The sequence below is a fragment of the Ruditapes philippinarum genome, unplaced genomic scaffold (assembly GCF_026571515.1).
Source record: "Ruditapes philippinarum isolate M1 unplaced genomic scaffold, ASM2657151v2 ctg1059_1_1_1_1, whole genome shotgun sequence".
Lineage (NCBI taxonomy): Eukaryota > Metazoa > Mollusca > Bivalvia > Venerida > Veneridae > Ruditapes > Ruditapes philippinarum.
Window position 1 is genome coordinate 147,285 of NW_026866195.1, and position 18,902 is coordinate 166,186.

The 18,902-nt window shown below is 35.3% G+C and overlaps 1 protein-coding gene across 1 annotated transcript; it reads left to right on the forward strand.

Moving 5' to 3' along the window:
• Positions 1 to 9,336: 9,336 nt before the first annotated feature.
• Positions 9,337 to 16,914, forward strand: LOC132731647 (small acidic protein-like). Its single transcript, XM_060717863.1, has 4 exons — positions 9,337 to 9,471; positions 13,593 to 13,679; positions 14,034 to 14,100; positions 14,286 to 16,914. Exons 1-4 carry the CDS (start codon positions 9,388 to 9,390, stop codon positions 14,612 to 14,614), a joined length of 567 nt encoding a protein of 188 aa, XP_060573846.1. The 5' UTR covers positions 9,337 to 9,387; the 3' UTR covers positions 14,615 to 16,914.
• Positions 16,915 to 18,902: the final 1,988 nt, after the last annotated feature.

An 18,902-nucleotide genomic window follows, 5' to 3' on the forward strand; every position in this document is an offset into this window, starting at 1 on the left:
TTACAAGTATGGCTTTGAAACTTACCATACTTGTTCACCATCATAACCTCCATCTACAGACAAGAGTACATAACTCTGTCAAGGTTTTTGACAGAATTATGGCCCTTTTTTGACTTAGAAAGTGTATTGAGCTTGGTTAAGTTTTTTTGTACCACCTCACTTTATTTCAAAAACCATTGGAGGTATTGCTTTGAAACTGACCATACTTGTTTACCATCACGACCTTCATCAACAGACAAGAGGACATAACTCTGTCAAGGTTTTTGACAGAATTATGCCCCTTTTTGACTTAGAAAATACATTGAATATGGGTAAAATCCACTTATTGCCTTAACCCTTTGAGATATTGCTTTGAAACTTTTAATGCTATTTCACATCATTACCCCCATCTGTACGCAAGAGAAGGTAACTCTGTCAAGGATTTGTTTTAAAAATTAAGGCCTTTTATCGACTTAGAATCTTGGTTAAGTTTTTAGTACCAGTCCACTTTTTTGACTGAACTGTTTGAGATATTAATTTGAAAGTTGGAATACTTGTTTACAATCATGATTCCCAAACATGTCCAGGAGAAGGTAATTCTGTCAAAGATTTTATTTGAATTATGGCCCTTAACTGTCAATGTTTTGTATTATAGGCAAGCACTAAAAAACTTAAAAAATCTAAAAAAATTCATTCCTATCCACTGAACCTGCAGTGTTCAAGGGTATCACACAATTCAGTAAAATAATTCTTCACTAAATATCTTAATGCTCATGGCCATTGTTCACTTTAAAAATACAGAGATTCTTGTATTGCCTTTTACTGCAAAAACTTTTTTTATTGGCAAGCAATAAAAAAGTCGAGCGCGTTGTCTTACGGACAGCTCTTGTTATATTATAGACTGGTCTCTTTATAATTAATGAACACTGTCCAAATATTCTCTTAACATATGATTTGATATATATACATTTTTTTGTATATTTTACATTCTTAAGGTCTTTGAGGGAACAAGACTGTACTTTGTTAGAACATAGAACTATGTGAAAATATTGAATATTGTCTTTATATCACCAGGGATCTAAAGTTTAAGGGTACCGATGCTTTGTTGCTTGCTTTTTTTCTTCAAAATTTATATATATCTACATGTTTTATTTTCTGTATTTATTTGAGAATCATCATACACATTGACTGTGTTATTTTAGTGGTGTTAGATAATGTGTTTCAGTGTTATCACTTTATTGTTCATGAACAAAATCATTGATGACCTCATTTTTTGTATTCAAAATAAAGGTTTTGCAAGTGTGTCTTAATTTCTACAATGCTCAATGGTTGAGACTTAAATTGTCCATTATTACATGAAGGTTTATAAACATATTACATTTAAGCCATTTATAGCATTTTTGAAAATATTGACCCAACAGAGGAAATGAAATATTTATGTATAAACAGTTAAATCTTTTATTAGGAATTTGCTCAAATTTTAACCATTATCCACCAAAATGGAATTCCACATCTTTCAACCTGGACAAAACCATTTATCATTTTTAGGGAATGAATCAAATCATGTACTTACTTAGTAGTAAACAGTGCAGACCATGTTTAGATGGCAAAGATGTGAGGGTAAACTTGGAATTTCACTTATCACATGGTGACGTGAGGACTGATATTTGCCTGCACTGATCACATGGTGATGTGAGTGCTGCACTGATCACATGGTGACGTGAGGACTGATATTGGCCTGCACTGATCACATGGTGACGTGAGGACTGATATTGGCCTGCACTGATCACATGGTGATGTGAGGGCTGATATTGCCTGCACTGATCACATGGTGACGTGAGGACTGATATTTGCCTGCACTGATCACATGGTGACGTGAGGATCTTGATATCTGGCTTGGTCACTGATCACATGGTGATGTGAGGGACTGATATTTGCCTGCACTGATCACATGGTGATGTGAGGACTGATATTTGCCTGCACTGATCACATGGTGACGTGAGGACTGATATTGGCCTGCACTGATCACATGGTGACGTGAGGACTGATATCTTGTCTGCACTGATCACATGGTGATGTGAGGCTGATATTTGCCTGCACTGATCACATGGTGATGTGAGGGCTGATATTTGCCTGCACTGATCACATGGTGACGTGAGAACTGATATTGGCCTGCACTGATCACATGGTGATGTGAGGGCTGATCTTGGTCTGCACTGATCACATGGTGATGTGAGGGCTGATATTTGCCTGCACTGATCACATGGTGATGTGAGGGCTGTTCTTGGTCTGCACTGATCACATGGTGATGTGAGGGCTGATATTGGCCTGCACTGATCACATGGTGATGTGAAGGCTGATCTTAGGTCTTAACTGATCACATGGTGATGGGAGGGCTGATCTTGGTCTGCACTGATCACATGGTGATGTGAAGGCTGATCTTAGGTCTGTACTGATCACATGGTGATGTGAGGGCTGATATTGGCCTGCACTGATCACATGGTGATGTGAGGGCTGATATTTGCCTGCACTGATCACATGGTGATGTGAAGGCTGATCTTAGGTCTGCACTGATCACATGGTGATGTGAGGGCTGATATTTGCCTGCACTGATCACATGGTGATGTGAGGGCTGATATTGGCCTGCACTGATCACATGTTGATGTAAGGGTTGATCTTGGGTCTGCACTGATCATATGGCAATGTGAGGGCTGATCTTGGTCTTAACTGATCACATGGTGATGTTGGGTCAGATTTTGGGTCTGCATGGTTCACTTGGTAGACTTAGCAGGCCAAGGGTTAATCTTGTTTTCACATTTTTTCTATAAATTTATTTTGATAATTAAACTATATTTATTGTGAGAAGTATATCTTATTGAATAAATAATATCAAGTTTCATTTTTTTGTTAGAACTCAAAACTAGACTACCCGTGCCTTCTTTCAAATGTCTGCTTCAAATGTACTTTTTTATTTGCACAATTTCCTAATAGTTTTGGTAATAATTTTATATAAAGATAATAGGACTGTAGTACATCTAGAGTGCCTTTGTATCCACATGTGTATGTGTTCTCACTGGTGAGTTTGAACTCATCTCTGGTATAAATGAGCCACGTCATGATAAAACCAACATAATGCGTTTGCGACCAGCATGGATCCAGACTAGCCTGTGCATCCGCATGCCCATTCATTTACAAACCCTATTAAGAGTAGAGATACTGATAGCGAACAGCATGGATCCTGATCAGGCTTTGCAGATCCGCAGGCTGGTCTGGATCCATGCTGGTCGCAAACGCACTATGTTGATTTTCTCATGGCGTGGCTCATTAATGTAGTAAACTGCTGATACAAACTTTCCAGCATTATTGGCACAGACTTTTGTTGGTCTAGTATTGGAAAGATCTAGTATTGGAATATTTTTGATGTTATCCGTGTTATATATTTTTCTTGTTGAAAACATGTTTTATTGTTTATTTAATTCATCAAAGAATACATAGGGAAATATGTGTACCAAACTTTGATCTTTATAAAAATGATAGCGAGTTTTGTTTTTTATTCAAAGTGACAGATAACAGGAAATAGTATTCTGTTTTTGGATTCTAACTCTTATGGTAAAGTTATTATTATTAAGTTCATATTTCATATTGTAAAATATTTATTGTTTATTCATTCATACTCATTTATGTACATATAAGGTCATTAAGTTTTATTACTTGTACTGTTTATATACATGTTCTATTATTATAACACCAAAAGCCATTACAGATTTCATTTGGTCACACTTATAACCTCACATACAATTTGTTAATCTAACCAGTGGTTTAACTGATTAAGTTTTACAACTATGCAAGTGTACCTAGCTTAACCCTTTCCCCCATGAGCATATTGTGAAAAATGGCCATTTTCACTGAAAAGCCTCCTGTTACAAGTTCAAACTGCTATGAAACTATGAAAAATGCTTCAATACTAATCAAACTTGGCACAAATGTTGACTGGACCATTGCCTTTGTAACGACATGCTCAGTCTTAAATTTCCTGTTACCATGGCAACGAGGGGACATCTCAAAATTGCCAAAAATCACTTTTTTGCCTCGATTTTTTCCATCAAAATTTATTTCAAAGTGCTGCAACTTCTCAAGGGATTGAGATAGAGTCAAAGGCTTTTCAGCGTTGGTTACACGTTACCTTATGATCGACCTGGGGTCATTTTAAGCCTCTCACAAGTCCAAAATTTTCTTGGCGATGAGGGGGACTCCGCCCCCCTTCAAAGCCCCCAAACAGAAGGGGACACATCCCCCTTCTGGCTACCCCCTGATGTAATATTTGGATGGGGGACGGCGCCAAAAAAATGGTCACTTTTTTTAACAACATTTCTCAAACGAAAGACAGTGTTTGGGGCCTAAATAGGGCATTTTTTCACTGTTTGAGGCCTCAAAAAGGGGGGGTGGCAAAAAGCCGTCGAAACACGCTTATATAAGGGAAAAGGTTAACAAAAAATGATGAAAAACCTTGGAATCACCCAAAATCTAGTTTTTTCATGTTAACATGTGGTTTTTCACCTAATTTTGGTGAAAAATAGTTTTGAATGTAACATTTATAATTTTTTTAGTTAACCCTTTCCCCCATGAGCATATTGTGAAAAATGGCCATTTTCACTGAAAAGCCTCCTGTTACAAGTTCAAACTGCTATGAAACTATGAAAAATGCTTCAATACTAATCAAACTTGGCACAAATGTTGACTGGACCATTGCCTTTGTAACGACATGCTCAGTCTTAAATTTCCTGTTACCATGGCAATGAGGGGACATCTCAAAATTGCCAAAAATCACTTTTTTGCCTCGATTTTTTCCATCAAAATTTATTTCAAAGTGCTGCAACTTCTCAAGGGATTGAGATAGAGTCAAAGGCTTTTCAGCGTTCGTTACACGTTACCTTATGATCGACCTGGGGTCATTTTAAGCCTCTCACAAGTCCAAAATTTTCTTGGCGATGAGGGGGACTCCGCCCCCCTTCAAAGCCCCCAAACAGAAGGGGACACATCCCCCTTCTGGCAACCCCCTGATGTAATATTTGGATGGGGGACGGCGCCAAAAAAATGGTCACTTCTTTTAACAACATTTCTCAAACGAAAGACAGTGTTTGGGGCCTAAATAGGGCATTTTTTCACTGTTTGAGGCCTCAAAAAGGGGGGGGGGGCAAAAAGCCGTCGAAACACGCTTATATAAGGGAAAAGGTTAACAAAAATGATGAAAAACCTTGGAATCACCCAAAAATCTAGTTTTTCCATGTTAGCATGTGGCCTTACACCTAATTTTGGTGAAAAATTGTTGTTTTGTAACATTTTTAATTTTTTTAGTTAACCCTTTCCCCCATGAGCATATTGTGAAAAATGGCCATTTTCACTGAAAAGCCTCCTGTTACAAGTTCAAACTGCTATGAAACTATGAAAAATGCTTCAATACTAATCAAACTTGGCACAAATGTTGACTGGACCATTGCCTTTGTAACGACATGCTCAGTCTTAAATTTCCTGTTACCATGGCAACGAGGGGACATCTCAAAATTGCCAAAAATCACTTTTTTGCCTCGATTTTTTCCATCAAAATTTATTTCAAAGTGCTGCAACTTCTCAAGGGATTGAGATAGAGTCAAAGGCTTTTCAGTGTTGGTTACACGTTACCTCAAGGTCGACCTGATGCCATTTTAATTATCTCACAAGTCCAAAATTTTCTTGGAGATGAGGGCCCCCCTTCAAACCCCCAAACAGAAGGGGACACATCCCCCTTCTGGCAACCCCCTGATGTAATATTTGGATGGGGGACGGCGCCAAAAAAATGGTCACTTTTTTTAACAACATTTCTCAAACGAAAGACAGTGTTTGGGGCCTAAATAGGGCATTTTTTCACTGTTTGAGGCCTCAAAAAGGGGGGGGGGCAAAAAGCCGTCAAAACACGCTTATATAAGGGAAAAGGTTAATGAAGGGCTACATATTTCTGCAAACTTACAATTTAGAAAAGAAAAGTGCTACATTTTATTTTTTGTTGTTGTTATTTACAATGATTGCAGATATATTGTTGGATTTTAATGTCTCTGTATTTGGCATATTTTGTAAAGAAATAAGTACAAAAATAGGGGAAAAAAGAAAATGGAGCACAAATGATAATTGTATATTTAACCTGTATTCGTTCTTGACTAGTTTTGAATGTTGATATTATGCATGTATAGAATGTAAACAAGTAGATAATCAGTGTATATTCCTGTGATAATATACATGTAGTTGTAATATTGGTAGTTAGTGTTTTATACTCAAGTGTTGATATGATCTGATTCCTCAAGTACAGTAAATCCTGTGATAGGCTCCGCCCTGATTTCCCCCACCCCACCCCCTTATACTCACTTCTAAAATAAGATGTATTTTTATTGAAATTGATATAAAGGTTGAATGTTTCTATAGAATATGAATATTTACAAGACATTCTTATCCGATATTAGATGGTTTACTTATAATAGGGTTAGACAGTTGCTGTTTAATATACACTGAACTGTGTATACTAATATATGTATTGCACAAGATCTCTTCAGTATATTACTATAAGAAATGTATACATGGATTTATTTATATAATGAAGTTGGTAAAAGTATTTCACATCAAATATTGTGTTTTATAGGGAGGGGAGGACAGGTGTTCAAATTGCACATCTAGAGAAATATTTTATGAGGACATTTATTTTTTCTATGCCACCAAGTGATGCATGTCACATAATAATTCCTCTATTCTATGAACTTTATCTGTGCTAACATGTCTTACATATTTACATTCTTATTTAATTCTGTTTGTTCTATACTGACTGTGCTCAAATCATTTTATGTTATATTTACTTATCATTTTATTTTCTAAATATATTGATGCATTGATTTATAGTGGTATACAAACATAGTGTTTATGTGTCAGCATGTCCAGTTTTTTCTTTCTTTATTTGTGACTTGTTTCTGTAACAATTTCATTTTCACTCTGAAGATGTTAGGAATTGATTTTTAATGTTACTGCTACTTACTGGACTTATTTCTTACAAAAATTCAGTTTGTCCATCAAATTTATATGAAATATTCTTTAAGGAAATTGAAAAAAAAAATACTTTAGTTTCTTTCTTAGTTCAAACAAAATATTGATAGATCATACTTGTATATTCTTCATTGTTACTTTTATTACCACCTAGATAATGTTGGTATGATAAACGTGAAAGCATAGAGACTATTTATATAATGTATGAACACCAAGATATAAAAAAGTATATCAAAATATACAAAGTGTATCAAAATGTACTAAGTATGTATGTTTTTTTTCTTCAGTTAAACAATTTATGCAAATGAAACTAAAGTGTTTACCTACCTCATTGAAAGTTTTTTGAATTTCATTTTTATATTGCTAAAATTATCACAGAATAACTTCAGTACTTCAGTTACAAGGATTTCTTTTCTTGCTAACTACATGAATGAACAATTTATTTTGATTTTTTGCTGGACCACACAATTTTTTTTTGTTTGTTTGGAATATTTTCCTGAGACTTTTCATAGTTCTGGTTTTATACTTTATATATTTATATATTTTATATAGACAGTAAATATGTTTATACATTTGATATGTGTCAGTAAATTTACCTGTGTTAGTACTTGAATAAACTCAAATAGAAATGTTGTGTTGTATTGTATTTGATTTATATTCCTTCAACTTAAAGGTTAAAAAGCACAACACTGGATTCATGCATTCAAGAATTTTTCTGATTATGAAAGTTCTGTAAATGTATAAAAAGATAGCTAGCCTTACACACTTTCTTATTTTTTCAAGAATTTCCAGTTAAGTTTCAAAATTTTCACGAATAACTTTAACTCCATTAGTAAAAAGGAAGGTAGATTTAGAAGCCACATTAGAGCTTTTAAGTACTTTTTCAGAAATTTCAAGAGGATACCAATAGGAAAAAATGTTTTGAAAGGTGTTAAAAATAGCAATTTAGGGGCTGAATGGGCCTTTGATAATTATGAATTATGTCATTTTCTACATAAACATGCAAATTGTCAGTTGGATTGTGTTTAATATACTAAAATATATATTTGTCCAATATTATTTCTAAGTCATTCATGTAGCTGTAATAATTGTCTCAGAATTTCAAGAACTAGGACATATATTAGGCAGGCTGTACTATTCACCATGTCATTGGCAATGGTTCTTAGGTTCAAGACTGACACTTCTCACGTTCATTATTATGAATCAAGCAACCGACAGAATTAGGTTCCAAGCAAAATAAAAAGAAAAAAAGTAAATAACTGAAACTTCACAAATGTATTCAGGGTCATAACTGAATGTAAATGACCAAGACCAGTAATTATGTTACTAGTTACACTCAATTTTAACAAATTCATACATTGCTCTAGTTATTATGAATTATTTAGAACTCTGTTTATGGATAGTATCTATTCTTTTTAGTAGTCATATACATTTAGATCTAGTAGACTGTCTCTGAACCCAGGGATCATGAGTTTGAGCCCTACTTGGGTCACTTACGCATTTCATCATAATTATGACAACAGGACTGGTTTGTTCCAGGAAGCAGACTTGAAATTGATTAACATAAATTGAAAGAATTTGTTTTTTGCAATCGAGCTGAAATAAAAATGTAAAAAACAAATACAGGTCTAGGAGGATATCATGAGGTTATTATACATTGTTGAGTACAATACTGAATTCTACTGGACTTGTTCACAGCTGTTAAACTATATTGGACAAGTTATATCTTATAAAGTGCGAAATAAACAAAAAAAGATATTTGAAAATGTACATGTATCTAAAGTCATGAAGGCCTACTTAGATTTTTTCACTTTAACAGACTTAATTGAGTTTTCTGGATTTCAATGTTTATATGTTTAAAATAGATGTATTATGGGTAAATGTATGTTTTGATACTCATTGATTCACAGGAACTTGACATTTAATCAATACATCACAAAATATAAGTATATTAGTGATAGAGCCCTTATCTCTATATTTTTTATATAGAGATAAGGGCTATATCACTAATATACGTATATTTTGTGATGTATTGATTAAATTTCAAGTTCCTTTAATTGATTGTATCATTTTATAAGTAAATATAGTCCTGGAATTTGCCTTAATTGATACAAAGTATTTTTCAAAAGCTGAAAATTTCATTTACCAAGGTCCTTTACATGTTTAAGCAAAAAAATATTTCAACTAATGTACGAAAGAGTTTATCATTAATAAATGTTTTCATAAAAATTATAGGTCTAACATCGTAAAATGATTTAGTAGTGTTAAACCTTTATGCAATTTCGTAACGGTCACAATACGGTTATTAATCCTGCTTCTCACGCATGCGCACGAAAGTACGCAAACATGAGTACCTCAAACGAATCAAAAGATAAAACAAATAATGCGAAAGTCTCTGAAAAAGACGAAGACGATGCTCTACAAGAAAAGGTAAAGAAGCAAGTGTCATTGTTAGTTTGACTTGAAGAGTAATTGAGAAATAAGTTTTGATATCACGGTCTTTTAACAAGTAATTTTCGCCCTCAAAACATATCGTACTTTTGCAAATTCTACATCTACATCGTACGTCGGCGCAATCACACTTGATTATAACGCGACGGGTGGTGCTTGGTCAAGAAAAAGAAATATACAAAAAATGATAGAATGTTAGAAGAGGTTTGATAGGTCAAAAGGAAGAGATATAGACAAAAATCGAGAAACCAGGAACGAGTATGTTAGGAACATGGTCAGTGAGCCTGGTACCAATAACAAAAAGCTCTACTCGTACGTCAAGAGCATGAAGAGTGACAGCTCAGGCGTTGCACCACTCAAGAAAGATGGCATCAGCCATTCCGACCCATGTGCCAAAGCAGAGATACTCAACGCCCAATTCTCCTCCGTCTTTACCGAAGAAGATGTTGAGAGTCTACCGAACATGGGCCATAACCTTCAAGAAACAGCCCCTCCACTGCAGATCCATGAGAAGGGTGTCAAGAAGCTCCTTGAGAATCTCAACCCACACAAGGCCACTGGACCGGACCAGATCTCATCCAGATTTCTGAGGGAACTGGCTTCAGCCATATCACCAATGCTGACACTCATATTCCAAGCTTCACACGATCAGAGCCAAGTACCAGATGACTGGAAGGGCGCACTAGTCACACCACTATTCAAGAAGGGAGACAAGAATAAGCCTTCAAACTATCGCCCAGTCTCGCTGACATCCATCTGTTGCAAGATTATGGAGCACATTGTCCATAGCCACGTGATCAGTTTCCTCGATCATAACAACATCCTCTCCGATATGCAACATGGCTTTCGGAAGAAGAGATCATGCGAGACGCAACTGATCACCACAGTCCAGGACTTGCAACGGGCCTGAACAACAAACAGCAGATCGACGCCATCTTACTAGACTTCTCCAAGGCGTTTGACAAGGTCCCCCATCGACGTCTCTCGGCCAAGCTTCACCACTATGGGATCAGAGGCAAGACTCTGGGTTGGATCAACAGCTTCCTCTCACACCAGTAGTACTCGACGGGAAGACATCATCTCCAGCACCAGTCACATCAGGCGTCCCGCAAGGCAATGTCCTAGGGCCTCTCTTGTTTCTAGTCTACATTAACGACTTGCCGGGCAGGGTCTCCTCCACAGCACGCCTCTTCGCAGATGACTGCCTACTATATAGGACCATCAGCTCTGAGGAAGACAGCATTGCACTACAAGAGGATCTTGACCGCCTACAAGAGTGGGAGCAAGACTGGTTGATGATGTTTAATCCCGACAAGTGTGAGATGATTCGCATTACCAACAAGCGGAAAGTGATAACTTGGTCCTATGCCATCCATGGCCAAACACTCAAGCAGACGAACAAGGCAAAGTATCTGGGTGTCACACTTGACAATACGCTTTCCTGGAACAGCCATATTGACGCTACCGCAAAGAAGGCGAACACCACCACTGCCTTTCTACGCAGAAACTTATCACACTGTCCACAGAACATCAAGGCGACATGTTACAAAACACTGGTTAGACCTCAGCTCGAGTATGCTTCGTCAGTATGGGACCCACACACCAAGGCCAACATCAGTAAGCTCGAGAACTGCCAACGAAGAGCAGCCAGGTTCTGCACAGGTGATTATCGTTACACCAGCAGCGTAACTGCAATGATGGAAGCTCTAAGCTGGGACACTCTAGAAGCCCGCCGTCAGCAAACCAAAGCAGTGATGATGTACAGAGTCATTAACAGCCTGGTGGATATCCGAGCCCATCACATACTGATCCCTGCTGGAGTACACACCCGAGGCCATGCCAACAGGTACCTACAACCCTTTACCAGTGTCAACTCATACAAGTATTCGTTCTTTCCTTCTGGGATCCGACTTTGAAACAGCCTACCAGAAGTCGTGATGACAGCCCCGTCCCTAGAGGTCTTCAAGACGAGGATTGGTGCGCTGCACGAGTAACTCTGGAGCATGGTGTTTTTAACCTGTTTTTAGCTGCACTTGATGTTCCCTTCACTCAAGTAAATAGTCACAATTGTGCGACGATGCTCCAGAGGGGCCCAGCACATTACCCGGAAGAAGAAGAAAAAGTCTGGCAAGCTACATTTCGCCTCTTCAACCCAAACCTCTCCGGTTACAGTGGCCGCGGCCGGCACAGCCTTGGATATCACTAGTGGGTACTTGTAGCTGGGCCCCTAAGGCGGATTAGAATGTGAGTGCTGATAGCCCCTACTTGAAGGATACCAAGTCAGGGGCCTCTGCAACGGAGGCAGGTAGGCTGTTCCAGGTTGTGGCTGTACGAGGGAAGAAGGAGTTCTTGTAGTACGATGTAGATGGAACTTCTTGGAGTGGTCACTTCTAGTGCGGCTCGGGGCAGGGGTGAGATAATCGCTGACTGGTATGTCCACAACGTCCATTGGTGATCTTGAACATCATGGTCAGCGGGCTTTGGTCCGTCGTGACTCTAATGTCTCCCACTCCAAGTGTTGGATCATGTAGGATACCTGCTGGTGTTGTGGTAACGGTTCGTCACATATCTTGCAGCTCTCCTCTGGACCATTTCGAGCTTGCGTGTAAGGTCCTTGGTATAAGGGTTCCAGACGGTGGAGCAATATTCAAGGCCTGGTCGCACAAGTGACATGTATGCTGTGCTCTTGACCTGTTCATTGCTGATGCGCAGGTTGCATCAAGGAAGCCGAGTGTGCTCAAATTCATATTTTAATCTTAATAAGTATCATCTGATGAAGTTAAACGTTTTAAATGAAATATAGTATTGTGCCGTTTTGTGTGATACGTCATTAAGTAAAATATATGGTATGTATACATGTAAACAATGTCCATTATAAATTGTAATTTGTTTGCTAGTTAATTCTTCATATGATACACACAAATTTATGACACACTGTCACTAAAAGCATTGTCATTGAATTTGTAACCTTGTCATCATTATTGTAAACCTGAAAAGTCTTCAGGCACTGACTGGGCTTTAATACCATTATTTTCAAACACCTTGCAGGGACGTCACAATAAAGTTAAAAAATATATGTAGTTGTTTAGAAACAGTATAAAAGAAGAATATTAAAAAAGTTAAAAACAGGGCTGGAAAAAAACTAGGTTGAGACATGTTCATTGCAAGCAATGGCTGCACTGAACTGCTCTGGGGTAGGGAGAAGGGCAACTGCAGGGGGTAGGTGGTTCCAGTGGTAAACCGTAAACCGTCCTTGGAAAGAAGGAGGGGAGAATTTATAATAGTCTGAAGTTGCTGTGAATAACCTATAACACAGGGGATGGCCATGACGTGATGTTAGGGAGAGAGGAGTCACATATTGATATTCAGTTTCTTCTATGGGAATAGCAACCAGACCATGGTGAATATTTCAGAAAAAGGATAACCTAGAATCTATACATCTGAGTTTCAGTTTTCGAGGCTTAAGGGAGTGAAGATTGTCCGTGATGCAAGAGGTCTGACCATAATCTAGCTCGATCCTTCGGGCTGCTCCTCTTTGGACATCTTCAATTTTCTACATGTATTAGAACTTTGGTGTGGGGAGACCATATTTCGGAACCATATTCAAGTTGGGGTCTGACTAATGTCTAGTAAGCAATGGACTTAATGGTTTGGGATTAAACCTTTATGTTTCTGTGTAAGAATCCTAAGGTTTGGTTTTTGATGTCTCTTGTTTACGTTGGCATCCCATTTACGGTTTTCTGATATATCCACGTGTAAATCCAACATCAAGATTGTTTGAAGTGGCCTCCAGATATTCATTTGACTGTTGACTTAGTCTGCACAAAAGTTGACAACATTTAATTACCATAGGGACATTAATGATTATTATTAAATCTGATATTAATAAAATGATTAATCTTAAATTTTAGTCATCATTAATCCGAATTCTTATTATCCACGTCAAAAACATGAATTAATGCTTGATATCAATGTATTCTTACCAATAAATACAAATATCTTTAATTTAATGATTCATAGATTTAAATTAGATTACAAACTGAAACTCAGGTGTGTACATGTTTGATGGTAATATTGTTAATCAAGTTGATAAATTTCAGGTTCATTCAGCCAATAGTTGGGAGACTGCTGATCTTGGTGATGATGATAGAAACCAGAAATTTCTGCGTTTGATGGGTGCTGCAAAGGTAAATTCCCTTGTCATACAATGTCAATACATTCTGAGTTACCTTTATCAATATGTGAAAGAAACTCCCTGAAACTGAATTTCAGGTGCCGAAAATTATTGAATATGATTTTGAGCATAAATGTATGCTAAGTAATCATTAACAAAATTATCATTGTTGACATAACTTTGAATTTTCAAACATTAAGATGTCCTATCTTACAGTGCTCCCTGTAAATTAATAGTCAGTGGTTTTGTTGGGGAGTGATATTTAAATTATCATAAAAGTGTATTTTGTAAAAGGCAATATATTTATGTTGGAATATGTTTATAATAACGGCTTGTTTCATTATATATTTTTTTTTCTATCTGTCAGTCTCAACACCAGGGTAGGTTTGTGATAGGGGAGAAAGATGTACCAGCACACAAACATGCAAGAGATAGTAAGTACCCTTGATGAAGAACTCTAAAAAAATCCCTAAGTCAACATTTTTTGTTGGCTCTTTAAATTTAGAAATTCTGCAAACTAAGATTTAGTAGTTTTCAATTTAAAGAACATGTTCATCACATAAATTCAACTGGTAAAATGTTGTAGAGACCAGGGCTCTGATTACTTTTATAATTACAGAGAAGCAGACTGAAGAAATAGAACAGGAATTAGAAGATCAATATAAACATACATTTGAACATAGAATCACAAAGTGGTCACATAAAGGGTTAGGATTTGATGATGACAAGAAGAGTGAGGAGAAAACAGAATCCAGCCAATCAGGAGAAAGCAAACAAGACTCTGAAAATAAATCTGTGTCAGAACTAAAAAGTGATGACCAATCAGGAAAAAAGAGAGAAAGTAGTGAGCCCGCAAAAAAGAGAGAAAGTAGTGAGCCCGCAAAAAATCCAGAAATTCCCCCAAAGAAACCCAAAATGATGATGAATTTTGTTAAAGCCAGCGACTGAATTTTTTAATTTTTAGGCAAGGGACATCACATGTGAAAGAGTATTGAATACATAACATGCATGCTATGATTTGTATACAATATGGAAGATAAAGAATGGCATATTTTATGTTTTACTTTATGATAAGATATGATTCAATAGATTGAGAGAGACATCTTACTTACCCAAGTTTGTGCTCAACTATATAACAAAAAATGCTGTTGGCAAGTCTTCAGATTTTAACAAAGTTTAAAAAAGGTTCATGATTTAAATTATGTTTTATTTTTTTGTATCTAGGAATTTTTGAAGTGGTCATGTGTTCATGATAAGAAACTTGCAGCCAGAAACAACAAGTAATAGAAAGAGCACCAAACACAAGGCTATCTGATTTGTATGAAGGGGCTACAAGTATATATAGATTGCAGAGTGTTTTGATGTTCTTTATCTTTTGTATCTTAGGTAAAAATAAAACAATTTCCCAGTCATCACAATATGAAGAGCCAGAAAAAGGTTACCAATAAACAGGCATCTGAATTTGACTTTTCTATCACTATTCATTTTCCTGTCATCACAATAAGCAAACCCCAGAAAAAATGTAGCCAATCAACAGACAGTGCAATAACTGCTTACTGGAGTGGTAACTTTAAAACACACTGTGCATGTATGGGTATATGATTTTTCCCAGACACATTTTCAATCGTAAGGTGCCCAACTATGATACAAAAATGCTTTTACTGTTTCATCTTGCACTGTATTTCTATTTCTATTTGTTTTTTTTCCATAAAAATACAAATTATATAATTCAGTATCATTTACATAGAATCAACTACTGTTACGGCTATTTAATGGTAGTCTCTTATTAAGATGTGTTCATCAAGATTTAATGCTAAATGAGCCTTGATAAAATTGTACATGTATTGCCATTTCAGTTGAAAAACATTTTTTGAACATTCATTGAAGGATGTGTTTTTTGTTGTTTAATTTAGCTGAACTTAAGAATAGAATTACTAGAGGGAATACTTGTGACTGTATTATTCCTTGTTCTTAACTCAACTTTTCAAAGCAAAAAAGTTTAGCTTTTGTCAAGACCCTCTTGCCAGCTTTGTTTAGGAAATAGATATCAATTCTGAGTGCAATGTTGTAGAATAATGCACGGTTTGAGTTCAAATGCGTAGTAATATAATCACGAAGGCCGATAGGCCTGAGTGATTAATTACAAAGCATTTGAACGAAAAACGTGCATTATTATACAATAATGCACGAAGAATTAATATCTATTTCCATTCTAACACATCAAGAAAAAATATAATTATTATTATAAAGTTGGACTGGTTAAATTTGTTTTCGCCTCAGAGTTTCCAATAGAAACGTTCTTTAAAGGCTGATCCAGTGGGTTGATAAAAACGGTCGTTAAATCTACCGTGTGTGTAGAAACATTTTGAGAATAACGAACGTTGATAAATTTGTGTTTGTTTATTTTATTTCACTCTATAATTTTTCAAGCGAAATACAAACTATTTAAAGTGAAATAAATGTAAAACTTAACTCGTTTGCGACACTAAAATAGCGTACTTGATCTGATTGTTTTGCACGTGCTGCTTGGCGCTACATTGTGACGTCACGTAAACAATACTTTAAACGTCTGTACAGCGTTAACGACTGAATTAAAGATATTGGTGTTCGGATTCATTTTCTTAGTTAGACCATTTTCTTTCATTCTAGATAGTTTTTACAACAAAATTTGACAAAAAATTGTTTTTTATTAATCAGATTTTTCAAACAAAATGGCGCCCTTAATGTGAAAAACGCGGGAGATAATAAGAACGGTGAGTGCATTGTTGTAGAACAATGCACGCTTCGGGCCTTCTTTGTTTATATAGAAAAAATTCCAATAGTGTTAGAATTAACCTTTTTGTTTAAGTTCATTTGCTCAGAAACTGTATAAGCTATTCACTTCAAACTTGGTATACATGTTTATTATCATAAAAGGATGCTATGTGAAAAGGGCAGATAATCTTTAAAATATTTTATTCAAAGTTATGCCCCTTTTTGAACTTAGATTGTTAGCCCTTGTTTACCTTATGTTTTCTTAGAAACTATCAGTCATTCACTTCAAACTTGCTATATGTTCACTATCAAAATATGACATCATTGCAGTAGGGCATGTAATCCTAAAATTCATTTTTGAAAACTAACATATATACCCTTGTTTTCTTTTTTTTTTTCTCTGAAGGTCAATTTCTCAACAACTATTCAAGTTAAATACTTCGAACTTGGAATCAATTTTTTAATTGGAATGCATTTCTAAAGGGCATTTCTCACTCAAAAAGAATCAAAGATATTCACTTTAATATTGGGTTACTTGTCCACTGGCAAATTTGAAATGCATTTCTAACGGGCAGATAATCCTGAAATCCATTTTGCTTAATTTCTCAGAAACTGTTAAAGGTTATTTCAGACTTGAAATATTTGTTGACTGTCAAAAGCAGGTAGGTTTTGTAAGCATTTTTGCTTTATTTAAAAAAACTTTTTGTTTTTAATTAAATTAAAATTAACATGTGAGGTGGGGACACTGTCCATGGACTTTCTTTTTGTAAAAGGAACTTTTTTTAAATTTTTATTTAAAGTAATTTTTTAACAAAATTGTATGCTTTCTCATAATATGTTTGAACATTAGATAATGTTTTAATTGTATGTGAAGGATTATGAACAATATTCTTTCCTGTTAACGATGCATTATGGTATTGAGAGAGGACATTTATACATGTAGTGGTAAGAAACTTGATGCATTATATAAAGTTTTATCATGTAACAATAGTTTGTAAGCTGTAAAGCAGATAGTTTTATCATTGATCTGATTTGCAGTGGATGGTATGGATGTATTTTACCAGTCTTAATGGACTTTAACAATTAATGAAATAAACTTTTAAAATTGTAGATCTTTTTACTCATTTTACATGCCATATTGACTGTTTTGCCTTTGTTTTGCCATTGATTTTGGCCTATCAATCTTTTCTGTTGACAACACTTGAAGCTTCACAAAGAAGACCTGGAAGCACTATTGTACTTACTATAACATAATTATAATACTTAAGTGGTGTTATGTCCCTTTGAAGCATACTTCTTTCTGATTCATAACAGGATTTTTAACTGCATATTTTCAATGATGAAAATTACTTATGACCATTTAAATAATCCTGTACAAAATATTGTCTATGTTTATACTCGAGTCATATGTTTTCCAAAGGTAAATTATGAAGCAAATTCAACTATGAATGCAGTTTTTGCCACAAGGAATGGATGAGGGGGGAGTTACATCTTGACTTGGACAAACATTCATTTAGTATTATAACAATAATTTGTATGTCTTTATTCAACTAGATTGTTGAGAAAAATGTTGAACCTTCATGAAAAAAAACTGTACAATACACAAGCCTGTAGAGCATATTAGGAGAGAACAAGGCATATTGGAAATCTTCAAGTGTTTGCTTGGGCATACTTTATTATATGGTTGAACAAACAAAAAAGACAATTCTTTTGTTTAACTTGTTTATTTTTAACATTAATTTTTATTTTATTAAACAAAGTTGGCCCCAAGCAGTTGATTAATCAAAAATAAATAAAAGAATATTCTCAGCAGCAAAACTAATTGCATATACTTATACATTGTATATGAAACAATAAAACATGAATTGAATGTTTATAAATGAGGGTTTTTGTTACGCGTATTTCCAAGGTTTGGGATTAAGTCTTTTTTGAAGAATAAAAAAGGAATAAAAAATGAAAAGCTTTAAAAATAATAGATTTCATAAAAAAAGCAAAACAAGCCACATTTTAAGTTTTAAAAAGCTATTTTTCATGATAAATTTTTAAAAATTATGATAAGTTTTTACCTTCGACCTTATCAAATTATTATAATCTTAAAAAAAATTTTTTTCACCCCCGGGGGGGTTATGGGAATAAAGACACATTATCAGAAAAAAGAAAATTTTTTTTACAATAAAGGGAAAGCAAAAATTTTTCTCTGGAGGTTTTTTAAAACTAAAAAAATTTTTAAGAAAATAATGTTTTCAGTTTAGTGGTTTCTATATGCATACTTTCCACTGATATAAAACTTGATCATTTATTCTTTAAGCCTTTCACACTACTATTAAGTTTCTTCTATGAAAACTACTTGACAATCCTTGAACTGACCAAGATAAATAACAATATAAGTAAAATAGCTTTTAGTACAAATACTTCATGATTATAATGTTTCACTGGGAATAATAATATGGTTTCAAATAATAAAATACAGTAAAGATTAACA

Coding starts and splice junctions, on each gene's coding strand:
- LOC132731647 (XM_060717863.1), top strand. CDS start 9,388: ATGAGTACCTCAAACGAATCAAAAGATAAAACAAATAATGCGAAAGTC. Junction 9,472..13,592: donor ACGATGCTCTACAAGAAAAG/GTAAAGAAGCAA, acceptor GATAAATTTCAG/GTTCATTCAGCCAATAGTTG. Junction 13,680..14,033: donor GTTTGATGGGTGCTGCAAAG/GTAAATTCCCTT, acceptor TCTATCTGTCAG/TCTCAACACCAGGGTAGGTT.